The sequence below is a fragment of the Orbicella faveolata genome, unplaced genomic scaffold (genome assembly GCF_042242905.1).
Source record: "Orbicella faveolata isolate gen_17 unplaced genomic scaffold, um_ofav_v1 contig_2, whole genome shotgun sequence".
In the NCBI taxonomy this organism is placed as follows: Eukaryota; Metazoa; Cnidaria; class Anthozoa; order Scleractinia; family Merulinidae; genus Orbicella; species Orbicella faveolata.
The window spans coordinates 3019867-3040109 of NW_028301547.1; the positions used below are offsets into that span (position 1 = coordinate 3019867).

The 20243-nt window shown below is 38.5% G+C and overlaps 2 protein-coding genes across 4 annotated transcripts; both read left to right on the forward strand.

Annotated features, from left to right (window-relative positions):
• Positions 1 to 10: 10 nt before the first annotated feature.
• On the forward strand, positions 11 to 4483 carry LOC110058201 (CDP-diacylglycerol--glycerol-3-phosphate 3-phosphatidyltransferase, mitochondrial-like). Its single transcript, XM_020764795.2, has 5 exons — positions 11 to 285; positions 465 to 542; positions 1163 to 1446; positions 2242 to 2780; positions 3498 to 4483. Exons 1-5 carry the CDS (start codon positions 13 to 15, stop codon positions 3890 to 3892), a joined length of 1569 nt encoding a protein of 522 aa, XP_020620454.2. The 5' UTR covers positions 11 to 12; the 3' UTR covers positions 3893 to 4483.
• Positions 4484 to 4630: 147 nt separating this feature from the next.
• LOC110058267 (uncharacterized) lies at positions 4631 to 20215 on the forward strand. Of its 3 annotated transcripts, XM_089288807.1 has the most exons (22): positions 4963 to 5011; positions 5088 to 5134; positions 5550 to 5661; positions 6481 to 6580; positions 7079 to 7141; positions 8820 to 8885; positions 9539 to 9649; positions 9791 to 10049; positions 10573 to 10761; positions 11474 to 11573; positions 12122 to 12233; positions 12434 to 12580; positions 12930 to 13012; positions 13641 to 13716; positions 13998 to 14102; positions 14923 to 15090; positions 15407 to 15684; positions 16563 to 16698; positions 17372 to 17482; positions 17843 to 17955; positions 18312 to 18357; positions 18686 to 20215. In XM_089288807.1, exons 3-22 carry the CDS (start codon positions 5654 to 5656, stop codon positions 18917 to 18919), a joined length of 2505 nt encoding a protein of 834 aa, XP_089144933.1. In that variant the 5' UTR covers positions 4963 to 5011; positions 5088 to 5134; positions 5550 to 5653; the 3' UTR covers positions 18920 to 20215. The 3 variants fall into 3 exon arrangements, with proteins under 3 accessions (XP_089144932.1, XP_089144931.1, XP_089144933.1); XM_089288806.1 differs by lacking the exon at positions 5550 to 5661 and having other exon boundaries at positions 4631 to 5011; XM_089288805.1 differs by lacking the exons at positions 5550 to 5661; positions 18686 to 20215 and having other exon boundaries at positions 4631 to 5011; positions 18312 to 18642.
• The last annotated feature ends 28 nt before the right edge of the window (positions 20216 to 20243 follow it).

The window sequence follows — 20243 nt, forward strand, 5'->3', positions numbered from 1 at the left end:
GTTACAAAGCCGATGTTTGGCCGGCGTGACATTTGGCCTTTATACTTAGTGATGCAAACTGTGCTCGATTTTGGGCCAGTTTTATTTTCTAGATCGTCAAAATATTATTTATGGCTTAGTTCAAAGCTTTTTTCATCATCCAGTGGCTTTTCAAATCGCTCTACTGCTAGTCAGACTCCTAGAGAAGTAGCGAAATGGATGGGAGAACATGCCCCCGTTTTCGCGGTGAATGGAGACGACATTTCAGTTTTACACGAACCTAATCAATTTTTTAATACTCTTAAGGTTAGATCTTTGAATTATGTGATCTCCTGACTTAAAATCTCAATAAGTGATATTTAATGTACGTAAGTTCATAAATCTATTTTGCTCATGCTCAACTTTATTTCACTTAAGCTTATATGCCTCTGATTTGAAAGGTCTTAATGTATTCTTCATCAAGATGAATTAATTTTTTTTTACAGGATAATGTCAGCAATGCCAAACAAAGGATTATTTTGGCTTCATTATATCTTGGTACAGGAGCAAAAGAGAAACAACTTGTAAGTGTCCTCAAGTTTCAGAGTTATTAGATTTTTAGCAGAATATTGACATCCAGTTAACAAATTGACATCAGCTTTTCATGCGTCTGTCCAGTTATTGATCATGAATTTCGTCATAACATTGTCAAAGTAACTGTGAATCCACGAGGGGATAGCTGAGTGGATCTACAGACTACTTTGACAATGTTTTGACGAAATTTATTGCCAATAACATGACAGATGCATGAAAAACTGATGTCAATTTGTTTTTTATGATGTCAAATTGTCTCCTCTTGCTCTTTTATTCATCACATAATTTATAAATTCATGTGTCTGTCCCCTTATTGACAATGAAAATTAGCCAATGAGCGTGTGAGAATTTCTGCAGTTATCAGAAAAAAACCCTTTGGAATATTGCAATTTCACCCTGAGAAAATACATCCTGCAGCCCCAGAAAACAGGCAGCTAAAACTATGTTAGTTCCCTCTCCTACCCATAATATACTATACCCAAAATGGGTACCTTTTCCAGGCTCCAGGTGGAAAAATGGCTAGGGGAGGAATTTCACAAGCTGAAGTAGAGAAAAGGGTATAGGGAAAACTGCCATTTAGGTATTTACTGGAGGCTTTGTTACTTTATAGGTTGAGTGCATCCACAAAGCTGTAGAAAGATCTGCAGAGTCAGATCAGTTGCTGAATGTTGAAATCCTACTGGAGCACACCAGGGGGTCTAGAGGAGAACACAATTCCAGGACCATGCTGCTGCCACTAGTTCAGAACTTTACCAATGTCGTCAAGGTGTCATTGTATCATTCGCCCAGCCTCCGAGGACTGCTCAAGTTACTTCTGCCAGAAAGGTTTAACGAGACAGTGGCTCTTACACATCTAAAAGTTTACCTCACTGATGACACACTGATAATGAGTGGGTACGTAATAAGTCCAGGAAACGCAGAGAATTCAGTCACATGGTCCACTTATAAGTTCAGTGTAACCCTGTTAATACAGTCACCATTGGGCCTTGAAAATTTGGCCATATACATAAATGGGGTGGCCATATTCATGGGGTATGATCAAATTTTGTGACTGACTGGTCTTAAGTAAGTAACCAGAATGCAATATAATTTTCTTTAAAAATGAGCCTTCAATCGGGAGAACAATATTAACAATGGAAAGATGAACATAACTGGTTTGAGTGGCTGTATAAATGGGGTACAATTATAAAATATTATACAGGTTGAGATTTCAAAATGTGGCCGTCGGCCGTATTTATGGGGTGGCTGCCTTGGGTGTTTTGCTGGGACAAACAAAAGTGGCTTTAATAACAAAGTGACCATATTAATGAGGTGATCGTAAGGTGGGGTTCCACTGTAACTGAAGACATATTTAAACCAATTGCTGTGAAAAATCAGCAATCCTATGATTCAAACTTACTGTATGGCAGAATTGAACTGCTGTTCCAAGCTACTTACCAGCTTGTGGCAAACACATTGCGAGCAATTGTTTACATTTAATTGCTGGTAATTTCAAAAATTTGAATTTCACTGATTCTCTTGAGATGTGTTTCTCATATATGAGAAAAGAAACTCATCCCACAGAAATGACATTGAAGGAGGTAGCTCAAATTCAAGTCATGTATCAATTGGCTATTTTTGAAGTTATAACATGAAATAACAATGCAATGTTGATTTACTTATTCATTGTTTGCTACCTTTCTTTCTTAGGGCTAATTTAAGTGCTGATTATTTTACCAATCGTCAAGACCGCTACATTGAAATCAGGAATTGTCCCCAGCTGGCAAACTACTTTCATGGACTTGTATCGACTGTAAGATCTTTCTCTCTTCACCTTCAACCAGACAACACCACAAAAATGAGTGAAGATTTCCCTGTACACCCAACTAAAGGATTTGATAGGGGAAAGAAATTCAAAGCTGAGGCAGGGAATAGAGTGTCTGAGTATTTGCAAAGGAAAAAAGAGGAGAACATGTTTGGTGATTCACTGAGGAAACCAAATGAATATTATTGTGACACATGGGTGGTACCCTTGGTTCAGATGTTCCCATTTGGTATTCGTCAGGATGAATTTGTCACACAAGAGTTACTGAGCAGTGCTTGTCAAGCTTGCAAGCTTTTCCTGGCTTCAGGATATTTTAATTTAACAAGAAAATACATGGATATAATGTTAAAGTCATCAGCAGATTGTGAAATTCTGACAGCACACCCGACTGTGAATGGTTTCTATGAAGCCAAAGGAGTGGCAGGTATTGGGAAACCTCATCATAATTTTTTTTTTTAGGTGGAGATTCTTGCAGGAGAACTTTATTTGATTGTACCACTGTTTTGGTCCTTCCCTATCACTAACTCAGTTGATGACCATCCTATTGATATTGTGGTGGCCTCATGGTTAGTGTGCTCAACTCCAGATTGAGCAGTCTGGGTTTGAGCCCTGGCTGGGACGTTGTGTTGTGTTCTTGGGCAAGACACTTTACTCTCACAGTGCCTCTCTCCACCTAGGTGTATAAATGGGTACTGGCAAATTTAATGCTGGGGTAACCCTGCGATGGATTAGCATCCCATCCAGGGGAGGTGGGGAAAGAAATATGCCTAGTCTCTCCATGCTACAGAAACCAGGATAAGCTCTGGCCTAGTGGGCCACTTGGCTTGAATGCAGAGTTTACTTATTTTTCATTTACTTTATGACCATTTTTGACCCAAAGATACGTTTGTGGGGCAACATAATCCTCAGAATGTGGTTACTGGGAGAGTAACAATGTGACTTGTGAACAAAATTCTCTTCATACTTATGGTCATAGTGGTCTTAACCCCTTTAAGATGATAACCACTACAACACAACCATATTTTGAAGTATTAGAAGGATTCTACTGAATAAATTTTGAATAGTACAGATCGCAAAAAGCTCCTACATACATTGTATTACTGTTTGTTATAATTTTTTCCCTTGATTTGTTTATCCTCAGGAGGGATCCCACATGCCTACACCCTGTTAGCTTGCGATTTCTACAAACTTATCCAGGAATACAAACAGACTGAGCGCATCTCTGTACATGAATATGTACGTGACAACTGGACATTTCATGCTAAAGGGCTATGGTACTATTTTCCAAATGAGTCCAGGCCAAGTTTAACTCTCATTGGTTCTCCTAATTTTGGGCACCGTTCAGTGTACCGTGATTTAGAGGCCCAGGTTGCCATAGTAACAAACAATCAGGGCCTTTGTGAAGCACTCCATGAAGAAAAAAGCCGCCTTTACAACAGTGCTGAGTATGTGACTGAGGAGACGTTTATGCTACCTGAGCGCGAAATTCCAGTATGGGTTTATTGTGTTATGAGACTGATAAAGAATTTTCTTTGACACATGTTGAGCTTCATTGTATATGTTAACAATATATGTTATTAGAAGCATGCAAAAAAAAATATGACGTTGACATTTTAATATACCTGCACATTTTACATTGTGTGACTGTGTTATTTCCCTTCATCACCTGTATTCAAACCTTGTATATTCTTGAAAGAAGTATAGACTGAAGTACAGCCCTCCATTGCCTAGTCTCAGAGTTAAACTGCTTTCATGTGCTTGCCCAACCAAGACAAAGCCCATTTTAGCAATACAACATGCTGACTTTAATCAGCACAACAGTACAGATAGAAATAAGGTTCACCTTCTTTTCATCCCATGATTTTCATCCTTGTCAGGACACAAGCAAAATCTTGTTATTCTGTCACACGCACTTTAGAAATGGACCATTATTTTTTGAGGGGGTGGGAGGGGGGTTAGGCAATTTCCAAAAGAAAATTCCTGCCCAGCAAAAGCAGCTGAAAAAAAATTGTCGAAGGGGGGCCATGGGGAAAAAATCGAACAAGTGTTTTCTACTATCCAGATCCTCTGTTTGACTTTAACAAATTTTTGCACAAGCTATTGCCAACCAGAGAAAAAAAAACAAAATTATGCACAACTTAAAGGTGAGAAAAAAATTTAATGTCCCAGAAAATTGCGCACCCACCCATCAAAAAAATAATGGTCTGTCCCTTAGCTTCCTAGGGTTGTCTCTCTTACTCCCTGGGTAAATAATGGCTGTACAACACTTTTTCATATCGACAAGAAGAATAATTTACTGAGTTTTAATAGGAGATGCTGTATGGAAGCTGCACGCTCCGGGTCATGGGCTCCTGGTTTTAAAGACAATTTTTATTTGGGGCTAGTTGACCTGGGGGCTAAACGATCTACGTTCATAGATTTGCGATGACCTCCTCTCCCTCTGTGCTATCCTTTTGTGCTTCATTGTTTGTTTGGAACCCAGGCTGCTTAGCCCTGCCAGCCCGAGGAGGCCTGGGGAAGAGGCTTCTAAATGAAAACAGTCAACTCGGTAATAAATCCTCTACCTCAATGAATTAGCTACCCGCTTAATCGCAGAAAATGAGCTCGTTCTGTGAAAGAAAACTTTCAGAAGAAGATCTACTTGGCTGTTGGGAGGTACGATCAATACAATCCAGACAAAATCAAGAGGTTTCATTTCTGCTGACTGACTAGTTTCTTGAAATGTTTACAGATAGTGTCCTGTAAGTTGTCGGATGAATGTTACTCGGCTGTTGAAGGGTACGTCACGATTATCTGTCATTCTTTTTTTGCTTTTTTGTTTGGATTTATATCGAGTGTTTTCTTAATATCATAATTTCATTAGCAATTTGATCATTTCGAATTAATGGCCGGTTATCCCTTCATGGCATGGTTTTATAGCTGGCTAATTAAGCTTATGGTTACCTGAGCTAACCATGCATGTAAAGCTTATGAATTAAAACACAGTTTAGTTTAATGCTGTATACCCGGATTTGCCATTACGTGTTGTTTGTTCGTTTTGATCTACGATTTCCATAGATGGAGTCATGCATGATAGGTTTCTATTTATTGTGAATCATATTTTTGTTATAAACTTACATATAAGGCCACTTGCATTGTTTGGCTGTATCTTAATCATTGACTAATGAATAAATAATGTGCCTTTATACTGTAGATGTACACAACACTTAAACACAGTCATTATCAAAAGTATCGACATTTCTGCCAGACAGTTACTCAGATATCCTTTTGGCTTCTGACGTGAGACAAACCAAAAGAATGTCTGGGTAGGTGGTTAAATTTCTACCTGCTGCACCCCCACAGTTCATCCTCACTTAGAGTTTAGCAGTAGATTCTTACAGAAAGAATCCAGGGAAATTTCAGCCGGGACTTCTCAACCTGTAGCAGATTCCTGGGGTAGATCCAGGATTTTTGTTAGGAAGGGGTGCACCACTAAGGAATGGCATAACTGACTGGTGACGTAAACAAATTTGAAAAGCGAACATGAAAAAGGCTTCATCTTGGGGAGGGGTTCACACACCCTGCACCCTCCTTCTAGATCAACCCCTGGATCCACACCTTTTTACAAGGTGATGACCACAAAGGTTTTTCCAGCCCTTGGAACCTTGAATTACCCTGAGAGCAGTTGGTTTCACCTACGACAAATGAGAGAGTTATACTCTCATTTGCGTAGGAGAACCAACTCTTAACAGGATAGCCTTAAATTAAGGTGGGGGTCGAAAATATTTTGATCCTTTAGACCTAATAAGTATTTTAGCCATTAAATATGGGGATAGCCGTCTGGTTTGGCTTCACACTTTCCATGAAAGTATTATAAGTGAAATGGTACACTTGAGATTTAATTAGATAATAAGTTACTGTTAGGTTAGAGCACTCAGACTTTCAAAATGTGAGCAACCATTAATTTTGTAGCAACTAGTTATTATACCTGTGGAAAATTGACTTGGCCCAACTCATTCTTTCAACCCATACATGTAAATTCGTACATGACTAATGAAAGCTGCATGAAAATATATGAATTGATGCATTTTTATTCGTTATGAAATTAGTCATTTTCGCATGTTTCGTAATTTGCTGTTTCGTAGTGTACAATTTCACCTGGAGGAAGGAGGTGATCTGATCTGGATAGTGCCACCTGCTTTAGAACAAGAAAGTCTTCCTTTCTTCTCCTGTGAAACATTTGTGGTTAGTGCTATCATTATTTATGTTTTAGCTGACAGAAAGTTTGCAGCTACTGTACCACAAATGCCAAAATGTTCTCTTATAGGCTATTGCACTCACTATCTATTCTGTTGTATTAAATAGCAAGTTAATAAGGCTAGCAGTGTGCTGTTGTCAACAAATGGCAGTTGCTTCTTTATGTTTTCGAAGTGTCTTTGAAGAGAATTTAGATAAAGTTTTGAACAGCTTGTAGATTTATACTAAGACAATGAGATTTCCATGCATAAACAGCTTAGGTTTAAAGTAATTTGAAATCTTCTTTATCAGCAAAAATGTTGATCAGTATGGAAAAGTTTGTAGTTAGTAGATTTCACAGTCAGTCACATGCCTGTAAATCAAGTTTCTACTGACATTTTTAAATTATATTTACTAAGCTTGGTTGCTACTAAATATTTCTGGGCTTCCAAATTTAGTATTAAAACAATATCACAGCTGCAGTAATATTGTGTTTGCTATTTTCAGTTTGACAGTTTCTCAGGAGAGTTGGTTTGTTATGGCAATAATGTTGATAAAATTGCATTGAAAGTAAGTAAGCTAATAACACGAGAATATGAAGACATGATTGATCATTGCAGTTATATGCACAACTTAAGCAGCTGTGAAATGTAAGGCCGAAAAAAAAAATGGGCTTGAATGGGATTTGAACCCATTGACCTCTGTGATACTGGTGCTCTACTAACTGAGCTATTGAGCCAACTTGGAGCTGGTCACGTTTGAGTTCTTGATATACCCATAGAAGGTGAAGAATCAAGTCTTCATTCTTCCTTCCTTCTTTTGCACCTGTCAACTCCTTCCAAGTCAAATATGTGTGATTTTTGTGTCCCATATATTTCCTCAATTTTCTGAAAAAAATTTGACAACTTTCTGACATTATCAAAGAGTTCCGACAACTTCTGAAGATTACTGAAGATTCCAAAGATGTTCTAATGAATTTTCAAGGTCGCTGAATGTAGCACTGAGTAGCAACAAATCATAATACTATCTTATCTTTTAGCTTGACATTTGGCACCATTTTGGGTGGAAATTGCATTCAATTTTTCATGTTAATGATTACTGAACAAGTAGTCTGAAATTGTGTGTCAAGGGTGTGAAATGGTCATGTATGCATGTGATCAAGGTTTTTTTTATCTGCAGCAGACTTTTAGCCAGATGGGCTTCTAGGCGTCCTTTGGATGGCCACGTAACAAAATTGTTGTATTTTTCATAATTATGTTGCCTTGAGGCAACATATGTTCATTTGAACAGGCCCTATAGCACATTTTGGACAGCCACTTTTCAAATCCTGGCTAAAAGTCTGCTCTGCAGGCAAGTGACACACATAGTGCATGTGAACTTGCAGCTCTATTCTTTACTTCCTTAAACTTCCTTCCTTCTTTCCTTGCTTTTCGTAATACTGTGGAACCCGCCTTATGGCCACCCCATTAATACGGTCACCTCGTTATTGTGCCACTTTATTCTGGCCCGAACAAAAGCTCAGTCAGTCATTTTAAAGAACCCCTTTAAGGTCATTCCACTGAAATAGAACCTGCTCTGAGATTTTTGTGAAACTTTGCCTATTGATTGTTTATATTATAGGAACTTAAATTTTGAAATAAAAATGAGGGGTCCCCATGTTCGTTTAGGAGCAACAGCACTTTGTTTGTACCCATATAAATCCTTGTAATAGCACCATGATTGTAGTCATGAATGCTTGCTAAATTCGCGTTTCTGACGATTGCTTTTTGTTCTACACTGAGAATTGGTCCATATTTATTTTACACAGAGAAATTTATTACTCAATTCAAAACAACAGGAAAAAATGATAGGTCACCATACTAGTTTGCAAGAAAATGACAATTTACCTCTATGGTGAGGTAGGTCCAGCTGTAAAGAAAAAGCCGCCATTTTTTAATGTGCGCGCGCTAATCACACGTGAAATTATGTGCAGTAGGGATGCGTACTGGGGAATGACCTTAAAATGGCCACCCTGTTAATATGGCCAGATTTTTGTGACCTGTTGGTGACCAGATTAATGGCATTCCACTGTATTTGCGTCTTCTGTTTTTGTGGTCCAAACAAAATTTTAATAAATGCTATTACAGTTTTGTTTGAAATTTTGCCTGTTCTAACTTATAAATTTCATTTTTTCTTTTAATTTGTCTTCGATTCTAACCATGTTCTGACATCATCATGCTGACAGCTTCTAATCATGTTTTTCTTTCAGTGTATGCTTGAGTCAAGCCAACTAATCTTGTGTTATGACAGACATTTGAAGCTGTGTTGTCAAAAAGTAAGATGGCATTTAACATACAGCAGCCAGACCATGTACCATGCAATAAGATATAAGACATATAAGCATCCATGCCAACTCTCTCGGGTTATCTGGGAGTTTCCCAAATACAACCTGAATCTCCCAGTCTCCCATACAGGTCACCAAATCTCCTGCACAATACAAATGAAAGCACATAAAATACATTTTTGTGACTTATTTTGACCAAATTTTGGCAATTTTTTGAGGGGAACTTTGGATATTTGATGCATTTTTGCAGTTTAATTGGCAGAGCTCTACTTTGAAGAACTGTTTTTTTAGGGTCAAAAAAGGTAATTAAAATTGGTGATCTCCCAGATTTTGAATTTTTTAGGTTGGTCTACATTAACTACTAATGTATACGTATTTTAAGTGAGAGGCCTCTGCTGGGGTCAACAAACTCCAAATCCATCCCAGATCCTTCTTCCTAATACAAAAAAGAAATTACTTTCAAAAATTATGAAAATCATAATTATTAAAATTTAGGAAAAGTGTGTATTAATATGTAATCCGAGGTTTAGAGAAGAAAATTAAATCCCTTTGTTACATAGCAATGACTAAATATTGTAATTATTTAAATTATAAACATAATAGTACTGTTTAGTTATTAACTTACAATTTTTTTTACTTTCCAGGTGAATAAAGTGGATTCTGAGAATCTTTCATCTCATCCATATACTTTGCTACCTGCATTAAAGGAAGGCTTTTTCAATGATATCACATTTATTGCTAGTAATGGTGAAAAGGTAATTATTTATAACATTGTATTATTGTAATTATTTATAATGTAGTTGATTTATTTAACTTGGTCTTTAATTTATTTTTTGTCCTCAACAGTTGTATAATATTGATAATAAAAACATGTTATCTTTGTATTTGTTTTTTAGCTTCTAGCTCACAAGACAATTCTTTCTTGTTTCTTTGCTGATGTCCATACATGGGACAGAATTCCTTCTTTTCTTGAGAACTTGCCTTCAGATGTGCTCCATGCATTGTTACACTACCTGTATACTTGTTCTCTGCCAAGTAACATCCTAGATGAAACTGCAAGGCAGCTTCTAAGAGTTGTACAACTGAATGGAAAAGATATTGGGAATTTAGGAGAGCTGTGTACAGAGTTTCTTGAGGCAACAGCTGTGAAAAACAGTAAGTAGTCAATTTTTGGTACCCACAAATTCATATTCTTGAGTAGAGATAGTAAAGCCAAAAGAGAGTAAAAGTCTCCTGCTTTAGAATGCAACATTGACAATGATCCAAATAAGAAAGAAAAAAAAAACTGTTGTAGAATTCATGAAGGTGTTCAGGAAAGCAATCTTCCCTTGGGCTAGCACCCCGGCCCTGAAAGGAAATTACATCAGGTTGACTACCTGGACAAAGAAAATCTTCCACTCCAGTAGGATTCAAAACCACAACCTCTGGATTAGATCGTCGTCAATCTTACTAATAATTTGACTTATTGTAATGACATTTATTACTTGCATAAAATGAGTGATGCATGATCTGCTCAATTTGTATTGATCACAACTACTGCCTTCCCATTTTTCCATGTCATTAGTCCTCATTAAGCCAGTGCTTGTAAACAAGAAGTGAGCCCCACGTTCTAGCTAAAAATTATTCCATCATTTTTGTAGCATGCTGAGTTTTTTTTCTTGAATATTTTTTTTTGCAGGAATTCGAGGCCTAGTGAGTGACTTGTACAGTCTCGTGGAGTATGTCTTACAAATGGCTCAATCCCTTACCACAGGTCTACAACATGATAGCACCACTAATCAAACTGCCAATAGTGGTCATATGCATCGAATTGAACCTTCAAAGGTTGTTGATGTAACTAAGATGGCACTAAGACAACTGGCTATAGGTAGGTTTAATATCAAAAGTGCAGTTATAATAGTGGTAACAGCTGAGCTGAAAAAATATTAAAAACTTAAAGCTATGTGTGATATTTGCAGAGTCCAGACTGAGCTTTCTATCAAAGCGCTCACTAGCTACCTTAAATTTATGAAAAATAATTAAAGGTTGCTCTGAGCTCTAGACCTTTTTGACAAAATCTCTTAACTTTTGGTTAGGAATGTCTTCTGTCTGTTGTCAAGTAAAGTTAAAGTCTGCATTCCAGCTAAGTGGCCCACCAGGCCGGAACTTATCCCAGTTTTTGTGGCATGAAGTAACTAGGAGTATTTCTACTCCTCCCTGGGTGGGATGCCAGTCCCTCACAGGGCTACAGTCCCAGCATTAAATTTGCTGGTACCCATTTGTACACCTGGGTGGAGAGAGGCACTGTGAGAGTAAAGGATCTTGTCCAAGAACACAACACAATGTCCCCAGCGAGGGCTTAGACCTGGACTGCTTGATCCAGAGTTGAGTGCACAAACCATGAGGCCACTGCACCTCCACTGTCATCAAGAAAAAAATAACATTTATGAAGTATAATGAAACCTTCACCTTCTGGTCCCAAGGATTTCAGGGGCCAGGGGGGATGTATTAAATAAATAAATATTGCAATGATAATTTGAGTCTGAATATAAGGAAGTTAATTACAATATTCTCTTGTTTTTTTTGTCCTTTTGTGTCAGGAATTTTAAAGTTTGTTTTGCTCTGTGATATTTTTACCAAGCACAAGTCTGATTTATCAAGAGAAGAAAGACAAGAAATAATTCAACACTGTAGAAAAAGGTGTGAGATACAACAGTCTTAAAAATAGCTATAGTAATTTACTATGCTGTGAAATCTTCTCAGATGGTATAATGTACTACAGATTCTTGCACAGAATCCTGTAGGATTTTTGTACAGGATGTAACACATTCTTCAGGATTGTCATTTTAACTGTTTTTTTTTTATTATCATTATTATTTGCCACAATAAAAAAAGAAGTAACTATATACAAGAAGAACAAAAATTTTGATAGGGCAAGGAGGCCTCCAAACAACCAACAGGCATCTAGCAGAAATCAAAGCCACCTCAAAATATAGTTTTATTTTTTAGCTTTGTGTCTGTGGGATGACCAAACCTGTAGCATTATTTCATTAAAGATTTAATCATACTTATTGTTATTTTCTTAGAGCTAGGGAAGCTTGTGAGGATTATTCCTAAGCAGGATCCCAGCTGATTATAATAAGTGTTCCTTTAAGAATGATCCTACACCATTGCACAGGTTACCTTTTAGATCCTGCAGGACGGTACTTAAGATTTCAAACAGGTTTGTTGTTTGTTGTTACTTCCAGGTTGCCTAGTTTTGTGGAGTTAGTGGAGAAGTTCTTGATCATATTTCAAGATGCTCTGTCTGGACTGAATGATTCTGAGAAGGAAGAAATGGCTGTGTGGCTTATTCCCGAGGTTGCATCTTTAACAATAATTGTTCGCTGCATTTATGCATCATTGAAGCTTAATCTTAAGGTTTTCATAAGTATAGAAGAGGTTACATCTACAGTCATTTAAAGACATGCTTTCACTGAAGTGAATTTTAAATTACACTTATTTATCTAGTTCTGATTTTTGTATGTTGAGGGTGTTTGTTTTTTTCTTTCTTTCCAAAGATTGAGAAGATTTGGTCAAAATGCACTCAGCTTGGGAGTGATGCTAATATTGCTCTGGCAACAATAACTAGAAAAGCAGACAAAGATCACAAAACTAAGACCCACCTTCCAAAGATGGCAACGTCTTTAAGCAGAACACTCAGAAATGTAAGGAAACACCTAGGGTTGATTACCAGCTGCTGTTCAGGAAAGGCACCCAGGCTCCTTCTGCAAACTCTCTTCTTAGTGAGGAAAGTAGACCAGACTTGCCAGCCGAAATCAAGCCTGGGAAATGCCAAACTTCAAAGCATATTTTTCCACACACTTAACTGACTTTATTGTTGGGCTTGGCTCTCTATGACAACCCTGTCTGATGCCATTCTTTTTCAGCTGATCTCCTAGAGTCTTTTTACATTTTTTTTTTTTCACTTCCCCTTCCCTTGAGGATTCTCAGAGTGGCAGTCAAACTATATAATTATAATTTTAATATTTGTATTTTTATTGTTAAACTTAACAGGCAGTCCACTTGAGGGAAGTTATAACACTCAAGAGATTTCATGATAAGGTTTCATCATCTCTTATGTTTCTCTTACAAAAAAGGTGAGACATTTGGCATGTATGCTGTGACATTTATCATATACACCATATGGCTTTGTAGAAATCCTGAGCTGACCTATATAGGACCACATGAGCAGATGCCAGTTGGTTTGGGAATGACTACAGCTGTTCTCTACAAATATCCACAGTTCCTGGAAACCAGATCTTCGACAATAATGATGCATGTGTGATATAGTTTAGAATAATTTTTGGGAATTTCTTGGCTAGTTCTTAGATTCTTTGTGCAAACTCAATTCTCTGTAGGAAAAAAGATGGTGGTTGGTACATATTTTACGCATAAATCTTTAACATCCTTCATGAAAATACAGAAAAGTTCTAAAATCTTCAAACCTAGCATACACAAATTTGTTAGTGCAGGGACAAATTTTGCAAAAATATGGCTTACTTTGTACTTTATGGGCTGTGTAAGGTTCACATGGTATTGTGGTAAAATGTACAGCTGTCATCTTTTTTCCTATGGAGGATTTGGACAAGGAAAACTCTGCAAGACAGTGTACATGGTAGAAGGATAGAGGGATGCATGCATGCATGCATTGGGAAATGGAGTGTTAAGCTTATAACAAGTTAAGTAGATACAGTTTAAGTGAACACATTTCTTTGACTACTTCAGGGGAGATTTTAGTTCTCTGTCAGAAGAACAAAAACTGAGGTCTGTGGTGAAGACCATGGATAACATAATGCTAGAGGTAGGTGATTGATTCGAATGTGTTTCATTGGTTTATACTAACAATGCTAACTTCCTTCAGCTGGATTACAATGCTGCTAAATCTGGTTGGTAATCAAAACAATTTATAGATATTTCAGAAGGAAGAAGGGGGAGTAAAGGGGTTGGAGAAGGGGTGTGTGTGTGGGGTGATGGGGTGAGGGGTGAGGGGTGGGGTTTGGCACTCACAGGAAGAGCCGTTTTGGATGAGGAGAGATCATTTGAGAAGTTAGTTTACATGAATTTTTTTTTATTTTGGTTTAGGTACCAGAGCACATTCATACTCTTCATAAATTTCCAAGAATATTTGAAAAAAAGCTGCCGTGGAAGCAATGGAAGTATTTGTACAAAGAGTGGATGTCATTTGTGGTAAGACAAGTGGTTAATTGCTTACTATTCATAATTTTGAAAAAAGTCAAGTCTACTTTCTGACCCTGTTGGTGTCTGTAGTGTGAAACTACTAGGAGTATCGCCACAGGCTTGTCTTTTCAGGCTATCCTCAGCATCAAGTATCCCATACTAACAAATCTCTGCTACCAATTTATACTCCTTAGTAGGAGGTAATGTGAGGATAAACTGTCTTGCTGAAGAACACAACAAAGTGAACTTGAACAGGGCATGAAGCCAGGCTCCTTGATCTGTAGCTCAGTGCACTACCATTAATCCTACTGCACATCACTTGAATGTCAGTAATAACAATTAGTAATGAATATTATTATGTGCACTTACAGCTGCCAACTCCACCTCTTCACCTCATTGGTCAAATAAAACTGATAACTTGTCAGAAAGTTATCATTAAAAATTAATAACTGCATCAAAAATTTAGTCGTGTAGCTGTGATGTGGCATGTACATTGTATTACTGTAAAAGGGGCCAGCCAGAAATTGTGCTGGGATAATTATCGGGTTTGGATCAGCAGGGATGTGTTGTTTAAGTTAGTATCTAGTCAGGAAAACTTGTGATCGAGACAAACCTTCACAACTTTTCCTAGTCTGCATGGAGAGTGCAGGAAGACGAGGAGGGGCAGCTGGAAAAGAGAGGAATAAGGGAGTGGGGCGGGAAAAGAAAGGCAGGTACCTTCAACAAAGCAAGAAAAACAACAACAACTTCAACAAATTTTTAAGACCTTTCTTGACTCATTTCAGGATAACTGTCAGTTACTTAAACAACTCTCAACTTTCTTATGCAGAGTCTGGGGTTAAGGAAAGTGTTAGCAAACAAAGACATTCTTGAGCCAGTTGTAGAACAAACCATCAGTCTAGTGCACGAAGAGGAATTCAACAGTCTTGCGAAAGAGCTTGGTTTCCTAAAGGAAAGTTGTAGTGATGGCAAAACAGAGTGCGTAACTCCACCAAAGGTAATTATTGTTGGTGACAAACCGGTTTTACCGATCCGAAAGGCAAAACTAATGGCGCATCTGCAGTTTTTGCAAGTGACAGCATAGGATAAGGTTTTGGTTGAATATTTGTTGAAAGGGCTATTTTTAAGAGATTATTTTTGGCGAGAACTTTTCGTTTCAAAAATGCTCGGGTTTATGCTTGCAAGGGGATTTGCGCCGTTTTAGATGTATGGCAAAACTTACCTAACCACAAAAAGGCAAATTTTGTATGGATGTTATTTGGTAATAAAGTTGTTGTTTTGACCTCTAAATCTGTTCTTTTGTTTTCTCACAGAAGAGCAATGCTCGAGTGGAGTCTGTAATTACTTGTCCGCCCGGAGATAAGAGCCCCCTGGCACACTCGGTCATGCAGCTCTTGATATCTGGAGATCATGCTGACATGCGATTTATCTTAAACAAAACAGACTTATCTCATAATGCCACCTGTGCTGAATGCAAAAGAATCATTGAACAGAACTCTTTAGAGATTGCTGCGCACCGTGTGATTGTAGCGACTCGCTGTGATTGGTTTAGAAGAGCGCTGCTAAGTGGCATGAAGGAATCTATTGAAAGGTTCGTGGGTTTATCGTGAAAGCTGCACTATAGCGCTCAGACGTATAATTAGTCCCAGACTTGTAATACTGAAGGAGATGAACCTGGAAAATAAGTAGAGGATATTGCACTGTGAGACGAAGATATGAGCTTTATTTTCGAGTGGCAATACAATATTTTACGAACGAGCGCAGCGAGGGGGTAAATTATTGTTTTAAACACGAGAAAATAGAATTGATATCTTCAAGCCACAGTGAAATTTTTCTATTTTTAATATAGACAAACTGACTGATTGCACAAACAACCATGAAAAAGCGAGAAATCAATATCCTCACTGTTGAGGATATGGCAAAGACGCCCCTCGGGTGTCGGATTTAGTTTTGTGTGAATATTTACGAGTGGTGGATTTTCCAGTAAAACACTCGGGCTATATAATAAACAGGATTTAAACTTTAAGCGAACACGACAACTTTTGATGCGCCCGAATTACGCGAAAACAAACAGACTCGTTATTTGTCTCAGAGGTTAAGAGAAAAGCGCGAGGCGTACGTACAAAGCAGATGAAAGTGCTTTATACAGTATACCCTTAATTCACTGTTTTCGTAGTAACAGTGAACAAAACCATCAGAAAAACATTTAATGATGTTTAATTGCAAGTACAAATTTTCTGCCCCTTACAGTTATCTTGTCGCATTTATCTTTGTACGAATAACATTGCAAGGTTTTTGGCTCAACACCGTTTTCGGTAATTCGGCTGTAGAGCTAAAATTCCATGTTTGCCTTTCATTCTGTGGAAAGTAAAGTATTGCTATTTGTCAAGCCCTTTACTCAGCAACAAAATAGAACGTTTCACGGGTACTAATGATTCTGTTTGTTAATTTATAAACTTTGACTTTTAGGCGGATCTTAGTTCCTGACACGAGTCCATGTTTATTCTACAAGTTTCTGGGTTACCTGTACAGCGGTGTGCTGGATACGCGCAGCCTCAGTCTGGATGACGTCACAGAAATGCTAGCACTGAGTGATAAGTACGAGGTAAATTTACGAGGTATCTCTTACCGTCAAGTTAATTGCTGACTGATTTTGGAATAAGAATGGTTTTAAATAACTGACAGTGCAAAGTTTAAATGTGTGTTTGGTGTGGTTGTGTTTGGCTAATAAAGGAAAACAAATCGCGCAATTGCTTTCACCAATCTGGGAAAACACACGAAAAAGAAAGAACCAATCGAGAATTGTCTTGCGTCCGTTTTCGCGCGCATAACTGGCGAGAGTGGCATTGTTTCCCGCCCTGGGTACCGGTTTCATGTTGTCAGTGGTTTGGCACAGGGTGCATGCGTGTTTTCCCGCGTTTAGCGAGGGTCGCATGTTTTGCCGCCCTTGGTACCGGTTTAATGCTGCCAGTGGTTTGGTGCCGGGAGCATGCGCATTTTCTTGCGCTTAATGAAAGTCGCATGGTTTCCCGCCCTTACACCGTTGTCATGTTGTTTGGGGCTGGGTGCGTGCGTGTTTTCCTGCGCCTGGCGCCCATTTTATTTCTTCCCTTCATCTCTGACATGTGATTTCATTTGTTTTGGGTAATAAGCAAAGGATCTACACCGCGCCCTCGGGTAATAATCTCCTCAAGGAACTTATCTTATCCAAAAACATGGTTGATATTCCTTATATAACAGACGTGGTAACACTGTTTATGTGTTATCTTTTGTTCCAGGTGGATTCTTTGAAAGAGAGTTGTGAAGAAACATTACGAAAAGATATCGACAATGACACGGTGCTCCTCTGTCTGGGCGTCGCTGAACAATTTTCTGTGTCCCGTTTAAAGGTAAGAACCATTTAAACGTGAAGATGGAAGTCCGCCCCGTATATCCACGATAAATTGATGTCTCCGCCAAAAGCATGTCTGATTAACCTCTTTTTCCTTTCGCTTGTGTACCCGTTGGCTTAGACAGCCTGCACCGCCGCAAAAGTGAGGAACTGTGAACTTTTCTTAGACTGGACCTCCTTACCCACCCTCACTCCAACCTCGGCGGTCCCCATTGCTTTTCCTTGAAATTTGGAAGGGGCGTAAAAGTCCTGGACCGAGGTTGACTCCTCCCTCTTCCCTCTTCTCTCAACTTTTCTAACGCTTGTCCACGCTTGCCTGTTGTGAGGGAGACTGAATAGTTTTGTGTGTTCGTTTTAGGAAGAATGTTTCCGCTATATAACAGTGCATCCTGAAGTCATGGAATCAGAAATATTTGAAGAGCTTCCATGCCAATTGAAAAAGGAGATCACAGATAAAGTACAGCAAAACATGTAAGTGATTCATTGCAGGGCAATGTCATTGTCGGAATACTGTTATTAGACAAGGCATTGATCAGAAGTTGTGTCTGGAATCGCGTCGAAAATTATGAGAGATTTACGATTCCAGTTTCTCATATTGACCCTCCCTCCCCCCTTATTGCTAACCAACTGTGGCCGAATTCCTGAGTGGTGGCCTCCTGTTTGCAAATTTGTACGACTTTTTTTATTTCCAGTTCGTAAGGCCAGTTGGAAGGTCTACAAATATACTTGAAACTCAGTCTTGTGATAGAAGAGCAGAAACACGAACACATTTCCCTCGCATTTCTAATTTCTCTAAGTTTTGAGCGAAATTGTTCTCTCTGTTTTAGGCCAAAGGCTGACCCGGTTATGGAGGAAGTCCTACAAGCCTTTGCTGTAAGTGTTAAATTTTTTAGCCCTAATCTGGTGCTGTTTGTAAATTTATTGTCACTGAAAGCTCAGAAAGGTGTCTTTAACGAGCAGAGGCCAGGACCATCGAATACCACGCCTCCTTGCTCTCCCCACCCCCTATCTATTTCTCGAGCAGAGAGCTTTCCCACAGGCCTTCTTAGTTCTTGCAGGCTCGCGTCTGTTACAAGTAGGACTGGGGCTGACTGGGGCGATTTTAGCGGAGACTTTTTGTTACTATTACAAGAATTCGATTAGTCTTCATTCACAGTCCTCGAAATTTATTGATAAATGCTTTTTTTTTGTTGATCCATAGATGGGAAATTTAGAAGACTTTCCTGACGATCTGATTGTACACTGTTCCGATCATAGCATAGACGACAGCGATGATGACGATGACGAAATGCCACGTGGTAACAGTCAAGTTGAGCGATGCATTGAACAGCTCCGAGATGTCCTGGGCGACGCTGTGCCGCGGAGGGAACTGGTGCGAGTCACACTTGCCGCGGACTGTGATCCCAATAGGGCCCTTAACTTTTATTTCGCTTGACAAAAATCTAATCGGCTTGGCGAATTTCGTTTTCATGATTCCGTGGGAAAACTAACCTAGGACAGATGACCAGTGGCCTTTTCTATAGCCATCAGTTTACCTTTTAGCCTACACGCTCCGAACAAACCATTCTTCAAGGTGTGTTGCTAAGTAACCGACATAATTTCATTCGGTTTTTTAGCGTTTAATCAACATTCAATATTTTGGCCAAGGGTTAGTGGAAATTTTGAAAAAGTTACGAGCTGTGAGTTTACTTTAACACAAAAGATTTACAATTACTGGTTAACTTCTGTTAAAGTAGTTTTACTCTTTCTTACAGCTTCATTCTTGAATTTGAGTAGAAAAATCTTTTGCTGCTAAGTAGCGCCTTTCAACCTCGTTCCCAGGGTCCAGTATCTTCCTCCCTCGAGAAAGTACAGACAGGACCCTGAAAACGAGGTTGCGCGTCTTTCTCCTAACAAAGGTTTCAAGGAAAAATTTCCCAACTTTACTGAAGAAGAACAGAAGCTACTGATGATTATCAACATGTTGCTGCGTCTGCGAATGTTGCCTATGCGAATTTAAAGCCAGCTTTTTAAGACATTGAGTGGGAGTTCTTCTTCAGAGCAAAAATCACTTACGACATATTCTGTCTAATTATGACTGGTTGGTCGGTTAAAATTGATTAAAATTTTTGCTTTAATTATTGAAATTCACTGCCGTCATTGAATACAATTGTTGAAGTGCCATAGAGTGAAATGGAAAAAGCTTTTTGCATTTAGGCCGTAATTGCAGCTGAAGAGAATGTCGGGCAGCGTTTCTTGCCGGGTTATTGTTCAAAATTTCATTGGCAGTTCTTCAATGTTTTCTTCTTTGCCAAACGTTTGCAGGGTGTCGGGATGAGTTTTACGCCTGGATTGAACGAAAATCCTTTTTGCCAGCTGACAAGTAGTGAGCATTTTAACTGAAAACTAAAAACTGTTTCAAAGACGATAACGTCCTTTCCGACAGCTGACAAAACGGCTTAACTGGCAGAAATACTCTGATGAATGTCTCTTTCTACTAAGTGACATTTTAGTTTTCAAATTCGTCAGCTTCCTTTTGAATTATTAGACGAGGCGCTTTTTGAGAAAAACATGTAAAACGTCGACTATACATAAAAGAAATGCGTAGATATTTTCATCACCGTGGGAAACGACATCGGGTCGACTGAAATTCTTTTGTTGGCTTTAGCAAAGGGGCAATGGTTATTTATGAAGCTTAATTTTGAAATTGTAGTGTAACGAAAAGTTTAATATTAAATTGTGCAGAAGTCTAGTCGTATTTCCTGTCATACACCTAAGTG

Excerpts from the sequence above, each read along its gene's own strand:
- LOC110058267 (XM_089288805.1), top strand. The coding sequence starts at position 4,955 with ATGAGCTCGTTCTGTGAAAGAAAACTTTCAGAAGAAGATCTACTTGGC. Across the intron at positions 5,012-5,087 it reads ATCTACTTGGCTGTTGGGAG|ATAGTGTCCTGTAAGTTGTC; the intron begins GTACGATCAATA and ends AAATGTTTACAG. Across the intron at positions 17,483-17,842 it reads TTTCTGTGTCCCGTTTAAAG|GAAGAATGTTTCCGCTATAT; the intron begins GTAAGAACCATT and ends TGTTCGTTTTAG.
- LOC110058201 (XM_020764795.2), top strand. The coding sequence starts at position 13 with ATGTTTGGCCGGCGTGACATTTGGCCTTTATACTTAGTGATGCAAACT. Across the intron at positions 543-1,162 it reads GAGCAAAAGAGAAACAACTT|GTTGAGTGCATCCACAAAGC; the intron begins GTAAGTGTCCTC and ends GTTACTTTATAG. Across the intron at positions 2,781-3,497 it reads TGAAGCCAAAGGAGTGGCAG|GAGGGATCCCACATGCCTAC; the intron begins GTATTGGGAAAC and ends GTTTATCCTCAG.